Here is a 20,054-nt window from a genome sequence, read left to right as displayed (position 1 = left end):
AAGATCTGGAGCTTTTCCCCTTTGGACAAGGGGAGAATGTAGAATGCTGTAACACCAAGTGCTGCTTTCCCTGGGGTGTTCCTGCTTGGTACAGAAGTTAACATCTCAAAAATATTCTCACTGGCAAACAAGAGGACTCTCGTGGTCAAAGATAAATATTGATTGCCATTGGCACATGTATCCTGCTGTGCTATTAGAAATTTATTGCCAGTCTTAGGACAGTTAAATGCTTCTGCCTTTAAACTGACCTCTTGTTTTTTAAGCAAGTTCTGGTCGGCAAAACTCTTGCACAAGAGGAGAGTAGTTACCTGGGTCTGAAAACCTTGAGAGATCAACCTCTGAAATCCTACTACAAAGAAAACATGTCATTCCAGAACAGCCAGAGACCCTTGTGCAAGAGGGTGCTCCAGATTAAATATTAATTGCTGCTGGGTATCTTACCAACCTCTCAGAAGTTTTGACCCAGGACGGTATCCGCATTCAGATGTCAAAATTATCTGCTGTAATCTACTGCTGTTCCAAATACACCTGTCACTTTCTCTTTTTGGGGGAATTCCAGGATATCCAGGAATGCAAATCTGTTTCCAGCAAGCCATTCATCTAGGAAGTGACATGATTTCTGCAAACAGAAGCTTTTTGCTTTGGTGCAAGCTGCTGCCTGCAAGCCAAGGCAGGCCCCAGTTGCCGTAGGAAGGGTGTGCTTGACTTTGTTAGCCAAAGATATTTGTGTTCAATTCCAGGAAGTGGAAACAGAGCAATACTTCACCCTTTTTCTGCCAGCCTTGAAAGAACGAGGATATGATGGATTCTTTTCTCCCAAGTCACGTGCCAAAATCATGTCTGAGCAGGAGAAAAAGCATGTGGACGGCTGTGCGATATTCTTCAAAATCGAAAAGTAAGGGGCAGAAGCAGCATTTAAAAATGTACTAAATCCAGATTGATTTAGGTCTGAAAGCTTCCCTCTCTCAGGGTGCCTGGTAGCCAGAGTACTGTGCTATAAAACCCAAGTTCACTACAGAGAATGATCCTCCCTTCCCTTTTGCTGCTCTGTTTGCAGCAGAGTCCTTCTGCTTCTTTCAGACTGTGCACAAAGATTCCTTCTCAGGGAGGTGGGAATTGCAGGAGAGCTGGTAGGAGTGAAAACCTCTGTACTTCATGGGTGCATTTTGTGCAGATCTAATTAATACCTCACCCTCTACAAACTTGAGCCTTCCTTGACAGAAGTCTCACCCCTCTAAGATTAATCTGTAAAAATCTACAAGCTGTGCTCCAGGTATTAAATCTTCAGAGGTATTACTGCCAAAGGACCACAGAATACTCTGCTTTTAGGAACTGAAAAGCTACATTATCAAATACCTGATCCACAATGTTTTGTTACACTAAAAGCATCAAACTCCTGGCAAGGGAGGAGAGGAGCTGGCATTCACTCTTCTCATTTGTGTGAACTGCTCACAGGTTGTACCACACTGAGTATCCCTCTGCATATTTCCTCAGAACAGATTTCAGGAATTAGAATGGAAGTTTCACAAAGCTTTGGGTCCCTTTCAGTTTTCATTGCTTCCAGAAACAAAACCACACCTTTCAGGTCATGTATAGCAACAACTTGACTGGTTTTGAATAGAGGAGGTTTGTGGAAACAAACAACTTGTATTTTCCAAACCTTCAAGCCCTGATAGAACTGGTTATTATGCTGTTAAAAAAAAGTAATTTTTTTTTCTATTAATACTCTTGTTTTTAATTTCTAAGAGGACAAAACCAAACAAAAAAAAAAAAAAACCCCACCTTCCAGTAGGTAGCCTTCAGCCTTCCTGAAGCAAGGTGCTTTCAGGCATCCTAAGGCTGGAAGGGAATGAAGAATGCATTCCACAAAACTAATGGTGGTAGCTGGTGGTTTGAAAGAAGCAGTTTTTTTAAAAAATGCATTTGCTCAAAGTAACAGGCAAGCCTTTAATTACCATCTCATCTTAATTTTTTGCCTAGAACACTCCTGAAGGAGGTGGGATAACCTCTGAGTGTTGCTCTGAATAATCCTCTCAGAGTGCTACGCTGAAGCAAGTAAACACTTCCTAAGCCCCAGGTATCTCATCTCCCCTGAGAGTGCCTCCCCTGCCAGACTGAGAGCTCTGTCCTGACTGAGGGAATAGTTCTTAGAATTGCTTTTACTTTAAAAAGAAAAGAGAGGAGAAAAGAAATGTGCCTCACCCCGTCCTGCAGGCTCTCTCCTTGGGCGCAGTAGGCTGGAGCGCAGACAGAAACTGTGTTCATTCCAGGAGGCTGTGTCCCAGCTGCTCAGAGGTGATTCCCTGTGCTTCCTCAGGTTCACACTGGTGCAGAAGCACACGGTGGAGTTCAACCAGGTGGCCATGGCTAACTCAGAAGGCTCAGAAGCTATGTTAAACCGTGTCATGACCAAGGACAACATCGGAGTCGCAGTCGTGTTAGAGGTGCACAAAGAATTATTTGGAGCAAGTGAGTATGACCCTGGTGCCCACTTATTCAGTTCCATCTCAAGACATGAGTTATGCTGTAGGTCAGAAGGCTCTCAGAAACATCACTGCCACTGGTGGTGGTAATCAGACTCTTGCAGATGAGCAAACATTCTTTGCTGGGCTCAGCTGAGAAACTATGGCCCCTCAGTGGCTAGGCCAGGACACAGGTGAGATGGTTTCCTGGCCTGCTTGCACTGGCACCCAGTGCTTTTGTCCCTGCTTATTTGCTCTGTTGAATTCCACTTGAAAAATTAAGTTTTCCCAAGGTCAGAGTGTTTACATGCAAATGGTCTTACCAGTAGTCATTGTAATGTTCAACTTCTATTTTCAACTCTTCTTTTTTTCCTCTTGATTGAGGAATTGATTGAATCCTTCCCTCCTCCCCCAGTGATAAGATGACAGTGCTAATATACTGCTGTGGAAGAATGAGATTATCAGGTATCTTTTCATGCCACTTGATTGACTGACTGTCACATTTTCATTAAGTTTGATCAGATGCAGCAGACAACTTCAGCTTAACTATGCCAACCCTGCTCTGTCTGTGTGTCCATGTTATTGACTGGGTTTTTTTTTACCCTTCAAATGAGCAGCATCTCCAAATTGCAGGACTGGAAGGAGCAGCCTGTGGCTTTCTGCCACAGAGTGCTGCTTCTCAGATAAGTAGTAAAAAGAGCTGTAATGTTAGGGAGCAGCTAGGTTCATCCTGCATTCATTTAAGCAGGTTGGAGTTGTTTTCCCAAGGGAACAACTTGCCTTACCATGGCAGCTGACAGTCAGGAAACTCCCTTGTGCCTTAAATATTGAATAGTGGTGCAGAGTCAAGTGGTGAGCACGTGAGGAATAGAGAAGGAATTCAGTGTGAATGGCACCAGGTTATGCTGGCTCTTTTTTTTTTTGGAATATGGAAGAGATTTGGTCACATAATATGTAAATGCTGCAAACTGAGAAAGGAGCAGTGGTTCAGGTCATGCCCTCATTCCAGCAATGAAAGCACATCCTTCCACAGTGTGCCTGACTCAGAGTAGCTGGACCCTGAATGCTAAGGGGGGGAGGAATCTGCTGTGTTCACCCATCAGCCTTTCCCTGAGCAAAAATGTCTTTGTTCATCCAGGTATGAAATCTCTTCATGTGGACAAGCAGCTGCTCATTGTGGCCAACGCCCACATGCACTGGGACCCTGAATACTCAGATGTCAAACTCATTCAGACCATGATGTTTGTCTCAGAACTGAAAAACATCCTTGAGAAAGCCTCCAGCAGGCCCAGTAGCCCAACTGCAGATCTTAACTCCATCCCTCTGGTGCTGTGTGCGGATCTCAACTCATTGCCTGATTCAGGTGAGACTGGCTGCCTTTGCCTTCATTTTTACCTTACCTTTTTAGAACCTTTGAGTCCTGTTTTCCTTTGAGGGTGATGGGGCAGTTTGTCCCTCCCTGGGTAGGTATGGGTGAAGCCTCTTCAGTAGCAGCTGTCTTTTGAAATCTGGCTGAAGAAAATTCAGGTCCTCCTTTGTGATCAGCTGTGTGCTCCAGAGAAGTTGGCTGGGCCTGCAAAGCTGTGGAAAAACACAAGTTTTTAAGTAAATGCCTGTGTCTTGAGCAGCAAAAACAAGTAGGAAAGATGTTGAACATCACAAAGTTTCTAAGAAGACAGGTTTGCTGTAGTGCTTATGACATTTGATACTGTAATATCAGTAATATCAGGTGTATGTTAGAAATCTGCCTTTCTAGCACCCCTTCACATATGTGCTACTGTACCAGTACACTGGGTTTACTCTGATCCTCCAAAAAAGGATGTCAAAAAGACTGGAGAGCCTCAGTTCCCTGCTGGCATGTCAGGAAGGTGTGGATGGGACAGTGAGTAGCTTTCCCATTAGCTGGAAACCTTTTTTCTAACCTCAGGGAGTGCCTCGGTGGTGTGTTGGGTTTTTTCTTTTAACTCCGAGGCCACCGTTCCCTTGAACTCTGTATTTGCAAGCAACTCCCTGAATCCTTTCCTCTGCAAACAGGTGTGGTGGAATACTTAAGCAATGGGATAGTAGCTGACAACCACAAGGACTTCAAGGAGCTGCGTTACAACGAGTGTCTGATGAACTTCAGTGGCAATGGGAAGAACGGAGCTGCCGAGGGCAGGATCACCCACGGCTTCCAGCTCAAGAGCGCCTATGAGAACAACTTGATGCCTTACACCAATTACACTTTTGATTTCAAAGTAAGCAGTGGTTTTTCTGAAATGGCAGACACTGGCCTGCTCTCCCCAGGATGCTGCCTTAATTTTGCTGACCAATGGCTGGCTTTCTCTTTGTTCCTCTATGCTCTTCATCACCGCTTCCTACGCTGGCTGGACACTTTCCTACCACCCACAACCCCTACCACCCAAAACTCTTGCCACCTACAACCCCTACCACCCAAAACTCTTACCACCTACAACCCCTACCACCCAAAACTCTTACCACCCACAACCCCTACCACCCAAAACTCTTACCACCTACAACCCCTACCACCCAAAACTCTTACCACCCACAACCCCTACCACCCAAAACTCTTACCACCTACAACCCCTACCACCCAAAACTCTTACCACCTACAACTCCTACCACCCAAAACTCTTACCACCTACAACTCCTGCCACCCACAACTCCTACCACTCACAACTCTTACCCCCCCACAACTCCTACCACCCACAGCTCCTTGTTTTGCTGCTGGTTTTCAGTTTTAAAGTCACTCTGACCAGTGGCTTAATGATCACTTGCAGGCAGTTGGAGTTCACCTTGCCAGAAGCCAGGTCTGTTCTCACTCTCGTGTTTCTCTTTCTCCCCAGGGTGTGATTGACTACATTTTCTATTCCAACACTCACATGAACGTGCTTGGTGTCCTGGGGCCTTTGGACCCTCAGTGGCTGGTTGACAACAACATCACTGGGTGTCCACACCCTCACATCCCTTCTGACCACTTCTCACTGTTAACACAACTCGAACTCCATCCTCCTCTCCCGCCTCTGGTCAACGGGGTGCACTTGCCTAGCAGGAGGTAGTGGTGGCCCCTCAGAGGGCCAGGACCTGTTGTCATGGACCTGTACACTTGTAAATCAAAGTATATAGGAGTGAAGTATGGCCAACCTTAAGCTGCTTCTTCAAGCTCCTTTCCTTATGTGTTTGATATATGAGATTTTGCACATTTTTGGGTGCATATTGGTATCATTTGGCACTAGGGCTGGAACCAAAGTATTATTCCCTTTCCAGGTTTTTAATTTAAATTTATTTTTTTTTTAACTGGCAAGCTTTTTGTTTTGTTTCTCAGTAGGAAGCTGCACTTATAAACAGACAAACAAGATGAAAAACTTGCTTATTAGCATTATTTCAAGATGATGCTTTTGCCCAGAACGTGGCAAAACGAGCCGACCTTTTAGGAGAAAGAAAAAAGCAAGAACAGAAATGCTTGGTTTGTAGGAAGAACATTAGCAACAGTGTTTGTTTGAACCCAAAACAGAGGCTGAACTCTGCATCCAAAAGAAATATTGCACATTAGCAAAGCACTTAAATACCTGACTGTAAAGGATTAGCAGTGTGGCCCTTGTCTAACTGATATTAGAAAGCCAAAGATGGGTTAAAAAGAAACTGGAGGTCAAAATTCTCCTGATGCAATTCCACTTAAACCAAAACTGCCAGCAAAGCAGAGTCCCAAGCCTTTGCAGGTGAGCATTTAATGGTTCCCTTTATCCAAAGTTCAGCTGCAAAGATGGGAAACTTGGGATTCAGTGCTTCATCAGTGTAGGGTACAGGAAAAAGCCACTGGAAATGCTCCTCCTTCTGCCTCTGAAGGGCTTGTGGAGCAGCTGCCAGAGCCCTTTTTTCACTGGGGGAGTGAGGGGTGTAGCCATCAGCATTCCTTGGATTATTTTTCCTGACCCTAGTTGCCAAATAACCATCACACTTTTAAAACAATCTTTCTTTTCTGTTGTCGTTCAGGGTTGAATTATAAAGCTGCTGGTTCATTCCCAACTGTTAATTCTCTTTGGATGTGTTGGAAATTTTATTTTATTTTATTTTTTTCTCTCTCTTTTTATGCTCCAGGTGGCCAGTTCCAAACCTTGTGCCTCGAGAGGCATTAAACATAATGCAATTTTCTGAAACAAATTGGTTGGCTGCTTCGTGTTTATAAAACAAACAAACAAATATGGCACAGTGATAGGAAAAAAAGGTTGTGTCTGTGTTTTTAAGTTTTTCTTTATTCTGCTTTTTTGCTGCTATAAGATTTTTCTTGAATTTATATTTTAAACTTTTCATGCACTTTACTGTTTCTAGTCTCAAAAATGTGATATTTTTAATAAATGAAAAAAATTTTCCATGATGTGAATGAAATTTTTAAAGAGATTGATAGCCTATATTTATGTCTCATTCGTATACTGAAGAAAAAAAAAAAAAAAAAAAGGTCAAATTTGAATTGTGAGATTAGTTTTCAATACCAAGGAGCCATCTTCTGTCTTGCAAAAAAACTGCCAAGTCAGGCTGTTCCTCTGCTCTTTAATTCAAACATTTCCTTTGTCGTTTTATACATAGGAAATTATCCAGAGGGGGAAAAAAAAAACCCAAAAAACTAAAAAAAAAAAGGAAAAAAAAAAAGAAAAAGGAAAAAAAAAAAAAAAAAACCAAACCCAATTGGACCTAGAGTGGAAATTATTCCCTGACTCTCGTTGGGGGCTGGGGAGGGGGTGGTGTGGGACAGAATGCAAGAAGAAAATGGGTTCAAGGAAATGACAACTCCCTTTGTACAGAAGTGCCTAAAAACGGAGGCATCACCTATTGTTGTCACCTAAAACTGGGAGGTGATGGTTGCTGGGTGCAGGTGGGGTCCAGCAGCTGCTTTGTGCAGCACCAGAAACTATTAAATAAAGACAGAAAGAAAATAGGAACCCCAAGCCCTGTGCAAAGCTGGATTTTCCTCTAGGGGCAGGAATCTTTTTTGAATATACCTCAGCCTCCTCCACCTGGCCTGGGCAGAGAACTTGTGAAAGGGATTTGAGAGTATAGTACTGGAAAGTAGAATAGCATGAAAAACTTAATTTTGTGGACATTACCTTTCTGTAATCAGCTACTGTATCTTTTTTGGAGGGGGGGATGCTCTGCTCTGGAGGTGTGCACTAACCAACCCTTCTCCTCCTTTGCCTACACGCATGTTAACTAGCAATGTGAGCAATATTTCCTACCATACTTCACTCCCAATGTTATTTTTTCTTTTTTTCTTTTTTCTTTTTTTTTCTTTTTGAGATGTTTGTATAAAATGGAATTTAAAATTCACTTGTGATTGTACATGACCTGCAGAGGAGCCCGTTTACTAATAAAAAGAAAACCCAACAGCAATCTTTTGTAATATCAGGGGTGGGAAAGGATGGGGATGAAAAAAAAAAAAAATAGAAATAAACCCAACACAAAACATAAGCCCACCCTGGCAAACACTGTAAACTGCTTCAGTTTGACTCTCCTGGGTTTCTAACTGAGTGTTCTGTTGCAGGAAGGTGTTAAATTGGATTTTCTCTGCTTCTTTGCAACCTCCAGTATGCTGTGTTGGTTTTTTTTTAAAAAAAAAAACCTGAAAATTATTTTAAATGTTGCACAAAACCTCTGGATTATTTTTTTTTTTTCTGTAAAAAAAGTGAGTCTGGTTTCTGTTTCAGTCCTTGCACATAACTGGGGATGTGTTTACCCACCTGGCACTGTCTGGCTCAAGAGAGTTTCTTCTCCTTTCCCAGCAGGAGCAGGGAGGGGGTTGTGCTTTTTTCCCAGCTGGGCAGAAACATTCCTTCTCCAGAGGGAATTCCTGCTGCAGGGAGTGAGGGAGCAGGGAGCAGGATGCCATCAGCCTCCTCCACAGGATGGGAATCCCTGTTGGCAAACAAACTGCATCACCCAGATGCTGACTCTCATTTTCTTTCCTCCCAGATGGAAGCTGCCATTAGGGTTTTTTTACAGAGTGAAACATCCCTGCCCCTAGGAATAGGGGGATGTGGAACCATCGATTCTCCCCGGCTCTGACCCCCCCTGTTCCCAGCACCAAACCTGGAAAAAAAGCTCTTAAGTCCTTCCCTGCTCCTTGCTGGCTCCGTTTGCTTTCCCAGATCCTGGTGTCAGCTCCTAAGCAGCAGCAGCACTGCCTAAAGCAAGCAGAGAAAATAAAAACATCCAACACTCTTCTAGAAGCAACTTTTTAAAATTCAGTATGGTTAATCTGTTAGCTATGGGGGTTTGTGTGTGTGTGTATATATATATATATAAAAAAAAAGAATTTTGTACAAAGTAGCTGAATATTTTGGTTTCCTTCTTTCAACATCAGGAGCATGGAACATTTGTGCACCAGGTGCTGAAGTCAGGGACAGCACAGTGGGGTCCCAGACCCATTCCCAGCTTTCCTTCCTCTTTGCCTCCTTAAAAGCTTCTCTCACTTCTTTCTACCATTCACTGGGAAAAAGATTTCATTTTATCACTAAGCTTTCTCTGTCTGTGGGAAGCCCCTCCTGTTTCATCTGCAGACACAGCCAGGAGAGGTCTCAGGAATCAGTCCCAAGTCCTCACTGACAACAATCTCTGACTTTTAACCTTTCCCACTGACCCAGTGCAGCTTTCAGACCCACAGTGTGGGCTTCAGTGTTCTGGTAATGCTGAGGGGTGGCAGGGTCTCCCACCTTGCTGCCTTCACCCTTTCACATTCCTGAGCCCCACTTGGCAAAGATGCTGAGCAGCAGCTCTGCCTTCATCCCAAATATTGGGCTATCAGAGGCCAAAAGGCTGAGAGAGGAGACATCAGGGCCAGGTTGTGAGTGAGAACTGGAGATCCCAAAGGTTCAGAGCATTGGTTTCTCAGGGGGTTGGTTCTGGGGAGGTGAAGCCAAAAAGGGCTTTGTTAAAATTCAGAGTTTCTCTGTTAATTTAGAAGACAAGTTGGGGAAACACTTTGGGGATTCCTAGGCACATGGTTCACACCACCTTGGTAGGAACAGGAGCCAGAAGCAGCTGCCAGGTCTTAACTATCTGCAAACCAGATTTAAAGCCAGCAGAAGTCAGTTAATTTCCACGGTTTTCAGCTCTTAGGATCAAACCCTTCCTTTGGCACGAAACTTGGCACAGCAAGGTGCAGCAAAAGGTCTTTCAGTCCAAATCCATCCCCTGTGTTAGCAAAACCACATCCAGGTGGGGTTCATACTGGGTTAAAAGGGAATTTAATCACAAACAGCACTTGTCCCTTCCCCAGCAGCCTCACCTTTCTGGTCCTTTGTTGTTGGCTTCTGCACAGGTGGTTTTCTGGAAATCTAAGGCCCAGTTTCAGCCTCAGGAAGGACCTTGTTGTATGGGGAGGTGACTGAGCTGAGCCAGTCCTTACCTGACCCTTCCCATGAAGTGGTTCAGCTACAGCCAGGCTGCAACACCAGAGAAGACCAGGTCCTTGTCCTCCCATCCCAGCACAGGGCTGGGATGTTTCCTGGGCAATCTTCCCAACCCAACCTGCCTGGGAGGAAGCAAAGCAGCAGAGAGGACTCACTGAAGCTCACCTTGGCCTCAGCAGTGGTGTGGTTTGGGCACCTGCCTCGTTCCCTGGGTCCCATAAAGCTCTTGGTCCTGGGGGGTTTTTACCCAGGGGAGCAGAGGACTTGAATTGTTAGAGACTGGAAAAGAAACAAGGCCTAGAGACAGAGGTTCTGGGTTTTCTGGTATTATTGTTAGCTGAGTATCCCCATCTCACAGTAAGGAAAACCTGTTGCAGCTCATCAGGTTTAAATTGATCACAGAATTAGGGTCACATCCCCTCCCTTTTTCACCCTTCAGGTGTTTCAAGGCAACCCAAACCCCAGGAGAACCTGGTGGAACCCATTAATGCCTGAAGGCTCCATGCCAAGCACCAGCCAAGCACTCACTTCAAAATTCAATGCAATTTTAGGAGGAGGGAATAAGCACAGCCCAGAGGGATACAGGGTCTGCTGGGACCACTGACACCAACCAGGGGCTTTTCCTCCAGGGAATGAGAACAGGGACAAAAAGCAGAGGGGCTGAGGCAGGCACAGGGGTTGCACAAAGGGACAACATTAACACCTTCTAAAGCTTTTCATCCTAACAAAAATCATTTGCCTTTCTAAAAGGTGTTAAGAGATGGGAAAGTCTGATGGCTTGGCTACATATGGGGATGAAGGGCTTCAGGAGTAGAGTTTCTGGGAGTGTATCTGAAAATAAGCCTGAAAATAAAGGAACATCAGGCACTTGGTTACTTCAGGGTGTTCTAAACAGCTCAAATAGCAAAGCACACCAAGTGTTATGACTCTCTCTCTTCTTTCCTTTCCCCCCTGCAATCCTACGATGTGTTTAGCTTGCAAAATCTCTCACTTTGTGAGTAGTGAAGGTTGGAGTAATCCTGCTACGTGGGCTTCTCCTCTCTGTTTAGTGTTCCTACAGCTCTGGCATTTACTGAGTTTGCATTTGTCTATAATTGTCTTTGTTCTGAAGCACACACAAAAAAAATCCCCAAAACAACCAAAACCCAACAGCCTCGTGGTGACTTTCCTTCCAAGTGAGATGTTACTTGACTTTGGCTTTGTGTTCCCTTTTTAATTATTGTTTTGTGTGTTTGCTTTCTGAGCAATTAAAGTGTTTATGAGCACCAGATTTAGCTGAATATGCCCTTAATTCCTAAACAGAGGCTGAGAAACTGGGTCTGTTCAGCCTTGGGAAGAGAAGGCTCAGGGGAGACCTTATTGTGATGTTCCAGAACTTAAAGGGGGCTACAAATCAGCTGGAGACTCCCTGTTCACAAGGAGTCACCTGGACAGGACAAGGGGCAATGGGCACAAGGTGCTCCTGGGCAGATTCCCATGGGACACAAGAGGGAAATTTTTCCCCCTGAGGACAGTCAGACCTTGGGATGGTCTCCCAGGGGAAGGGGGGGATTCCCCCACTTTGGGAAGTTTGAAGTCTCAGCTCTCTGGGGTGCTGAGAGATCTCAGAGAAACAATAATATCAGAAGGGTTGGAGCAGGGATCCCTGAGGTCCCTTCCACCCTGGCACTCTGGGATGCTGGGATAAACCCAGAGGCTGGGCTGGAGCAGCAGTGCTGGGAGCCTGGGCTCACCTTCTCACTGCATTTCCCCAGGGTTATTTTGGGAGGTCAGGGGTTTCATTTACTTGGGTTTCTTTCTTGTGCCTTGGCTGTGCAAGGTCCTGTCCCCCAAAAGGTAGAGGGTGCAGAGGGAGGTTGGGAGCTGCAGGGTCCCTCCCAGATGTGCTCACACTGCAGTTCCAGGGGATTTACTCTTGGTTTGATGGAAACAACACTTTGCATTGAGAGCTTTACATCCAGAGCCACTGCTGCCTCCCTGGCCCCCATTTTGCCTCCCTGGCCCCCATTTTCCCCCCCTGGCCTTCTCCCCAGCCCTGAGATGGGGCCTGGGGGGGTCTCCAGGTGCAAAGTTTGACCCCAACCCTTGGCACCACACTTGCAAGAGCAGCAGCCTTCAGCTGAGACCTCATCCCACATTTCCCAAGGGAATAAATCACCATCAACCTTCTCCCCAGCTCTCCCCTTGGCTTTTACAAAAGGATCCAGTTCTTCTCTTCCCCCTGAAAGAACTTTTCTGCAGAAAGCACCGTGGCACAGTGAGATTCCCCCCTGTAATTACACTTGGAAATGAAAACCTCACCATGGGAGCCAGTTGCCACCACGTGGATTGGTTTTTTAATTGATTTTTTTTTAATTTAAACACCACCCCCCCCCTGCAGCCCTGCAGAGGATGGGGCACTGCTCCCCTGGGGTGGAGAGGGCTCCATACCTGCTTGTTTCTTCCTACCCCTGTACTTTTCCTTTCCTTCTATAGGCAATAAACAGCCCCTTGCAACCCTTCTTGTCCCCTGCTGTGGTTCCTCAGAAGCAGTGGGTGGGGAGGAGGGGGACATGGGGACCAGCCAGGTGTGTCACTGCCCTAGGAGATACTTTTGGCATCCAGAGTGGTGGGGTGGGTGAGGCAGGTTTGATCCCTACCCTTTCTGGGAGGTCCCCAGACTTCAGACACCCACTACCAGCATGTCTAAACCAAAGATTTGAACAGTGATAACTTCATGCAAGGTTACAAGTCACACCAGTGTCACCTCAGCCCACATGGCCAAGGGGACATCCCCTTGCCACTCCAGGGGACACTCATGTCCATCCCAGAGAAATGGGGGTCCACAGAGGGCAGTCCAATGGTCCCAGCACCTCTCATTTCTCCCGTGTTTGTGCAACTGGGGACCAGCACCGTGGGTCCATCCAGTTGCCACCAGTGTCCCACCACACGACCTGCTCCTCCCAGGAGCTTCAGGAAAAGGCACCAAAACTTGGGAGAGAGGAACAGCAGCACACGAGGAAGTACCTGGCAGCAAAGCAGCCAAGATCTTCCCAGTGCCACAGTCTGGTCTAACTCTACAAACCCCCATTTTGACCCCAATCCCTGCAGAAAGAGCTGCCAGAGCCCAGGGGGAAGCACATTCATCCTTTTATTGCTGCCACCTCACACAGGAACAGCCTGGGACACCCCGAACACCCCAAACCCTGGCGTGTCCTGGCACAGAGGGCTCAGGCTCCAGCTGGTCCCCCAGAGGAACCAGAGGGAGGTGATTTATTCTTACCCCCCTTGGGCAGAAGGGGAGATGGGGCAGGGGGGCTGCCCAGGGGTTTCCTCCTCCTCCTCTCCTCTCCCTGGGCCCATCGCTCCACCTCCCGCCGCACCCGCGCCGCTGCTTTTTTGGTGGAGTTCCTGCAGGTTTTGGGGGGAAGGAAAATAATAGAAAAGCAGTGGGGAGAAGAAGAGGATGGTCCTGCCAAGGCCTTTGATAACCCTGCTTGTTTTGGGGGGGGGGCTGGGTGTTGCCTACCTCTGAGTCAGCTTGTGGATGAGCACCTGGATCCAGGCTGCCTCGGGGGCCACACACACCTTCTTGCTTTTCTTCAGGGTGAGGCTGCAAGGTGAGGACACCCCCTCAGCCCCGTGCACACCTCTTCCCCGGTTTTTCCTGACCATTTTCTGCAGAGAAAAACCCTCTTGCTCCCCAGCATGGTGGTGAGCACATCTCTGCAACCCTTGTGGGGTGTCCTTCCCCATGGAGGGGTGTTGGAAAAAGGTGATCTCCCTGTTCACAAGGAGTCACCTGGACAGGACAAGGGGCAATGGGCACAAGGTGCTCCTGGGCAGATTCCCATGGGACACAAGAGGGAAATTTTTCCCCCTGAGGACAGTCAGACCTTGGGATGGTCTCCCAGGGGAAGGGGGGGATTCCCCCACTTTGGGAAGTTTGAATTCTCAGCTCTCTGGGGTGCTGAGAGATCTCAGAAAAACAATAATATCAGAAGGGTTGGAGCAGGGGATCCTTGAGGTCCCTTCCACCCTGGCTTTCCCACCCAAACCATTCTGTGAGAGAGGTGATTTTTTTATGCCATGCTGGGGGTGACCCCCATTAAAGCAGGCAGCAGCATCCCCTTGCAGGGGTCACCTCAACCTCTGGGGGTTCCAGAGAGGGTGTAAGCCCCCGGGTATTGTGTGCTGGTAGCCGAGCAGGGAGCTGGGCTGCAGGCTTTGCACTTACACGATCTCCTTCCTCCTGCACTGAATGCCCGGCGGTGTGACATCGATGGCAAGGATCAGCCCCGGGCTGATCACCTGGGTGGTCGATTTGATGCACTTGCACCTCATGTTGGTCAGCAGGCTCTCCAGTGACAGACCTGTGCCCAAGAGCAGCCCACAGCCCCCGTCTCGGCCCCCAGTGGGGGACACAGACAAAGGGGGGGGAGCCTTCCCCCACCGCCTTCATCCCACCAACCCCATGCCACCGTCCCATCCCCTCCCCCGGGGACATTTGGAGGGGCAGAGGGACAGCCCGAGGTCACTCACCGCCCCCTGGCACCAAGCTGCTCAGGAGCAGGGACAGGGACAGGGCCACCGGCAGCAGCCGCATCCTCGACGCCCGCCCGGAGTGGCCCCGGGTGCTGCTTTAAAGCCACCGCCGCCGGGGATTTCACAGCTTGGGAAACGCCAAGGAGGGGGGGGATACACAAAGGACCTGCCCCAAGCTTCCCCTTCCCACCTTCGCTTCCCCCAGTCCACGCTGCCATAAAAAAAAAAAAAAAGGTAGAAACCAGCCTTGGCCGCCCCCAAAACCTCCTGGTTTCTGAGTGCAGTATCGGTGCCCCCACCAACACCCTCGGGCCCCCCGCACGCTGCAGGAAGGGACATGAGCGATGGTGACAGAGGGTTGTCCCCTTTATTGGACCTGCTCTGTCTTGCTCGGAGGGGAGCATGGCCACAGGGTGGGAAGGGGGGGAGCAGGGAGTGGCGTTTTCATGGGTTTAAATGCATAAAATGCAAAGGAAAAAAAACAGTGGGGGGGTAAATCAGGAATCGGGGAGCAGCACGGTCCCCTCCGCAGAGGGACATGGTGACCCCGGGATGGGGAGGGGGGGTCTGTCCCATCTGTCTGTCCCACTGGTGGCAGCTTCCTCAGCGAGGAGTTTTCTTCCTCCTGCTAAAAGCAGAAGAGGGGGGGAAGCGGGTTGGGGGAAGAAATGTGTGAAAATGGGGGTGTGTCCCCCCCACGGGATGCCCCTGATCCCACCGGGAGCCTCTTTTGCTTGGGGTGGGGGGGCTTACAGGTGAGGGAGGTCCCGCAGGAGTTTCTTCACCCACGGGGAGTCAGGATCCAGGCAGAGCCTCTCCAGGCTTTTCAGCTTAATCCTAGGAAACACGGGGGGGGGTTCAGCACCTCCCCGAACCCCCCCCCTCCTCCGGTGGGGAGGTTGGAGCAGCCGAACTCTGGTCTTCTCATCAAGAAAAAGAGCAGGAAAAAGAAATAATTGGGAGAGGAGGATGAGGGAGGAGCAGGGGGCTCCTTATCCCCCCCCGGGACACTCACACCACCTCCTGGCGCCGGCAGCTGCTCCCCACGGGCCAGACCTCGATCCTGCTGTATTTCGAGGGGGGGATGAAGGCTCTGGTGGTCTTGGCACAGCGGCAGCTCAGGTTGCCATTGGCTTCCAGGAGAGCTGGAGGAACACAGGGCCAGGGCTGACTCCTCACCCGAAACCCCTCTGCCATCCCCAAATCTCTGGCCCCACATCCCAGCAGCAGCACTCCCCTCTCCCCAGCATCCTCCACAGCCTCACCTGTATCCCCGGGGTTTTGGGTCACCAGGAGCACCCCCAGCAGCAGGACTGGCAGCACAGCCATGCCTCCCACTCCCTGTCCCTGGCAGCATCCCCCTATTTGAGCTGGAAAATAGGAGAAGTGGGGCAGACCAGGGGGGCAGCCCCAGAGTCCTGGTGGTTTTCACCCCAGCTCCTTTCCTGGATGAGTTTGCATCACCAAAAAAGCAGCTTGGTGGGGGCCTCAGCTTCCTAAAACTGGCTCCACTTTCCCCTTCCTACCAAGGGGAGAGATATCATCTGATGGAGATATCACTCATCCCCCCCAGACCCTTGTTCTCAGCCCAGGAATCTGCCCAGGTTTTTTGGGGTCCTCCAACAACTCCATTTTCCTCCCTGCAAGGTGCATCCCAGCCCCAGCTTTGGTGGTGTTTGCTTTTGCTCTTTCCCCTTAACAGCTGCTGCTACTGATTATTAATATTATGAACACTGCCAAATTATTATTATTATTATTATTATTATTATTATTATTATTATTATTATTATTATTATATTACTGCTAGATGACCTCACAGCCATGCCCTGGATTCTCTGACTGGCCTTTATTGCTTCCAGAAGCCCTACAGCTGCCTCCAAACCCCAGCCCCATCAGGAATTCCTATCCTTGGATGTGGGACACGTCTGGATCACCCCACAAACATCTTTTCTAATGGCCAGGGCATATCTGTTAAAGAGCATCAGAGGCAAACAATGGCAAATTCAGGTCCAGGAGGGCGAGGAGGATGGGGTTTAACAAACCTCTGCCAAGTTTCTACGAAAGATCTGGAGAAAAAAAGGAAAACAACAACCAACCAACCAAATACCCGAATTTTACATGGATAATTTATTACTGTGTAATTACTGTGTAATAAAACCCCCACCCTGGCACACACTGTGCTGCTTGGGAAGAGCCACAAAGTCATTCCCAGAGAGACGTGAGCATCCCCAGGGAGAGAGGCTTCATTCACAGCCCAGGGACAAGTAAATTAACCAAGGGTTCATATTCACACTGATCCAGGGAGCAAACCCGGGGGGAAACCCCCCCAGGACCCTGCGTGGGGCTGGGGGCAGCAGCCAACCCCCCCCCTTCCTACAGCAGCCACTGCCAGGGCTGGACACGGAGCTTTGGAGAGGGGGGGAAAAGAGGGGGAAGTGAAGAACAAGTCCTGGACATCATCTGCCCGCCCGGCTCGGGGCTCCCAGCACCAACTTCCTCAGCAGGAAACTTATTTTTTCTTCCTGCGAAAAGCAGAAGGAGGGAGAAAAGTGTGAAGGAGGAGCAAGGCGGGGGCTGGGGGAGGAAGGTCCTGCCCTGAGCCAAGGAAGTGGCTGCTGTTTCCTCAGGGCAGGGAGCACCCACGAGGTGCACACAGACCCAGGTATGGATGCATTACTGCTCCAACCCTGCTCCTGCCAGTTCCCCCCAAAATTTCCTTTTTTTCCTTGTCCCCAAAATGTCTTCACCCTGGGACTGCTGTCCCCTGGATCCCTGAGACCTCTCAGGGATGGGGTGGAGTGGGATGGGGTGGGATGGGGTGGAAAGGGAGGGGTGGGGAATGGATGGGATGGGAAGGGAAGGGGAGGGGGAAGGGGAGGGGGAAGGGACGGGGAGGGGGCGGGGAGGGGACAGGAGGGGGAAGGGGAGGGGATGGGGAGGGGATGGGGAGGGGGAAGAGGAGGGGAAGAGGATGGGGAAGAGGATGGGGAAGAGGATGGGGATGGGGATGGGGAAGGGGAAGGGGATGGTGTCCAGGGCCACCTGAGCCAAAAGGCTTTTCACCCAAGGCACTCACGTGCTGGCAATACGCTTCAGCAGCTTCTTTACCCAAGGGGCGTCAGGATCCACGCACACCTTCCCTGAAGGTTTTAATTTAATTCTGAAACACAAGGAGAGTTGATGAGCCCTCTCCTGCCCTCCTGAGCTGGGGATTCAAGCAGTCAGAGCTGGTCTGCCAGACTCAGCTTTCCTTTGCAGGGCTAGCAGGTCACAGGAAGCTGATGAGACAGAGAGGAGTCACAGGATGGGCAGGAAAAAGCAAGATGCAAGATGTGTGGAGCAGAGACCAAAAATGAAGCCAAGAGGTGGCTGCTCATACAATTTTCTCTGTAGATTTACAAGTGCAGCAAGGTTGAGCTGAAAGAAATCTTAGACTGCTGCTTAATGTTCTGCTTTACCCAGGACAAGGGTGATGAGATCAGTGCCTGAGCTGGGTGTCAGTAGAGGAAAAACAGGCTATGGCTCCTCCTGCTCAGGTGTCTGAGGATGTGCTTCCTCCAAACTGCAACCCCCCCAAACACCAGCACGCTTCCCAGTAAACACCAGTATGAGGAACTCATCCTTTCCCTCACTGGAGAGGCTTGCTTAGCTCCTGAGGAGCTCTGGCAGGTCAGTTCTGGTGTTTCTCAGCCCCGAAGCACTCAGGAGCTTGCTGGTGTTTTCACAAAGCTTTGGTTTGCAGAAAGGGAGTGCAGAGGGGAGGTGGTGGGAGAGGAAAGGGCCCCCTGCTCTCTGGAAGCCAGGGGAGGAAGCAGCAGCTCTGCCCCCCTGAGCCACCCCCAGCACCTACATGATCTCTGTACGCCTGCAGCTGCTCCCCACAGGTCTGATCTCCAGGCTCTCGTATTTCTTGGGACTGATGTAGTCTGAGGTTGTCTTCACACACCGACAGCTCAGGTTCCCATTCACCTCCAGGATGGCTGAGAAAGAGAGAAGAGACTGTAAACAGAGTCACCCAAAGATGCAGCAACTCCAAACCTCTTAAAGAGGCGAAGAAATTGTCCCTTTCCCTGCTGCCACTGACAAGGCAGGGAGAAATCATGGGCACCTCAGCATCCTGCCCTCACACAGCTCCCCAAATCCCAGCTTAGCAAAGGAGGATGCCCACTTGGCTACAAGGAAAAGCTGGGGCTAACCAACCCGGAGGAAATCCCATCTGCTCCAGTCCCTTTCAGGATGCAGGTGATGCCCACCCATGGCCAGGGGCAGGCAGGGAGCTGTGGGCATCTCCAACCCCCCCAGGAGCTCACCTGGGTGGGCTGGGTGGGCCAAGAGCAGGAGCAGGAGGACCCCTGTCCCCAGCCCCAGCAGCACCCTCATCCTCAGGGCAGGTTCTCAGAGAGCAGCTGAGGCACCAGGTGAAGAAAGACCTCTATTTATTGGGGAGAGGCATGCTCTGACACAAGAGCTGAACACTTCAGCAGTCACATCTGGCCAGCAGAGCATGGAAAGAGGTGAGGTCATTTCTCAGATGCTCCCCACAGCCAAAATTTGCAATATTATTGATTCAAACCAGCCACTGGCACAAAGCAGGTATTTGGATTCCCCACGTAACCTTCCCCCTGCTCTGTTTCTGGTGAGCTGGGCATGCACAAACATCACCCCCAGTTCCCTTCAGCCTTTACCCCTCAACCACAAAAAGAGCCCAGAATAAAATCAAAGTGCAAACCCCAGGGCTTTGGGGTTTTTTTTTAATGCACTCAGATATTTGCATATTTCTTTCTTAAGGCTATAATTCCCCCACACTATTTTTGCTACCTCTAACATCAGCAGAAACACCTTGCACTGCAGGGTGGAAAAAATATTAAATATCTCAATCTTGACAAGTGAAACGCTCAGGAAATGCAAGAGATGACTGGGACAGAGGTGGCAGAAACCAAACCAAACCAAACCCCAAACATTTCTCCATCCCTGCACATTTACACCTAGGTGCTGACCTCCACTTTTAGCAGCAGCAACTCTTTGTGTACCAGCAGCCTGGGAGGGAAACACAGAGAAACCAAAGAAAGGCAGCAGGAAAAGCAATGGGGCTGGGCTGGACTCTGGGGTTTGGGAGGGAGAGACCCAACTTCTCCCTTTGCAGTCCCCCCTGTGAACATCTCTGTGTTCTGTCCCAGGTGCCTTTGATAACAGAGGGATCAAACCCCCATTTGGATCCATGAAGTGGTAAAACCCTGGCCCAGGTTGCCCAAGGAAGCTGTGGCTGCCCCATCCCTGGCAGTGTCCAAGTCCAGGTTGGATGGGGCTTGGAGCAACCTGGGCTGGTGGGAGGTGTCCCTGCCCATGCAGGGGGTTGGCACTGGATGAGCTTTAAGGTCCCTTCCAACCCAAACCAGTCTGTGATTCTAGGATCTTTGAGAGCCACAGCAGGTCCTGGATTTTGGTGGGCTGGGGGAAGCCCTGGAGAAGGCAGCCAGCAGCTGGGAAGCAGAAGGAGAAGGGGACACTCAGCCCCAATGGGCAGGCAAGGGGGAAGGAAGAGGGCAGGAGAAAAGTGATGTGGTTGTGTGACACTGCTGTGATTGGGAGCTGTCGAATCACATCAGCATTTTATAGACTGACAAAATGGTAAACTGAAAACAAAACTCTGCCACTCAACCTCTAA

At 49.3% G+C, this 20,054-nt stretch overlaps 4 protein-coding genes across 5 annotated transcripts in view; 1 reads left to right on the top strand and 3 right to left on the bottom strand.

Moving 5' to 3' along the window:
• CNOT6L (CCR4-NOT transcription complex subunit 6 like) overlaps positions 1-8,780 on the top strand; it is a 34,383-nt gene extending 25,603 nt beyond the window's left edge. For both annotated transcript variants that reach the window (XM_030449849.1, XM_030449848.1), the window contains exons 8-12: positions 741-895; positions 2,318-2,469; positions 3,601-3,825; positions 4,497-4,699; positions 5,309-8,780. In XM_030449849.1, the coding sequence (XP_030305709.1) occupies positions 741-895; positions 2,318-2,469; positions 3,601-3,825; positions 4,497-4,699; positions 5,309-5,521 (948 nt within the window). In that variant the 3' untranslated portion in view covers positions 5,522-8,780. The remainder of the gene's footprint in view (positions 1-740; positions 896-2,317; positions 2,470-3,600; positions 3,826-4,496; positions 4,700-5,308) is intronic.
• A 4,294-nt stretch (positions 8,781-13,074) lies between these two features.
• Positions 13,075-14,468, bottom strand: LOC115598257 (C-X-C motif chemokine 13-like). Its single transcript, XM_030449925.1, has 4 exons — positions 14,387-14,468; positions 14,082-14,217; positions 13,374-13,457; positions 13,075-13,255 (listed from the first exon to the last, which is right to left on the bottom strand). Exons 1-4 carry the CDS (start codon positions 14,448-14,450, stop codon positions 13,075-13,077), a joined length of 465 nt encoding a protein of 154 aa, XP_030305785.1. The 5' UTR covers positions 14,451-14,468.
• Positions 14,469-14,809: 341 nt separating this feature from the next.
• Positions 14,810-15,718, bottom strand: LOC103531751 (C-X-C motif chemokine 13). The gene is made up of 4 exons (XM_008497436.2): positions 15,655-15,718; positions 15,405-15,534; positions 15,143-15,226; positions 14,810-15,017 (listed from the first exon to the last, which is right to left on the bottom strand). The coding sequence occupies exons 1-4, from the start codon at positions 15,716-15,718 to the stop codon at positions 14,993-14,995; spliced, it is 303 nt and encodes a 100-aa protein (XP_008495658.2). The 3' UTR covers positions 14,810-14,992.
• A 1,114-nt stretch (positions 15,719-16,832) lies between these two features.
• LOC103531752 (alveolar macrophage chemotactic factor) lies at positions 16,833-19,661 on the bottom strand. Its single transcript, XM_008497437.2, has 5 exons — positions 19,634-19,661; positions 18,700-18,738; positions 18,240-18,369; positions 17,466-17,549; positions 16,833-16,911 (listed from the first exon to the last, which is right to left on the bottom strand). Exons 1-5 carry the CDS (start codon positions 19,659-19,661, stop codon positions 16,899-16,901), a joined length of 294 nt encoding a protein of 97 aa, XP_008495659.2. The 3' UTR covers positions 16,833-16,898.
• Positions 19,662-20,054: the final 393 nt, after the last annotated feature.

Source organism: Calypte anna, chromosome 4A (genome assembly GCF_003957555.1).
Source record: "Calypte anna isolate BGI_N300 chromosome 4A, bCalAnn1_v1.p, whole genome shotgun sequence".
NCBI lineage: Eukaryota > Metazoa > Chordata > Aves > Apodiformes > Trochilidae > Calypte > Calypte anna.
This window is presented reverse-complemented; position numbering and strand designations above follow the sequence as displayed.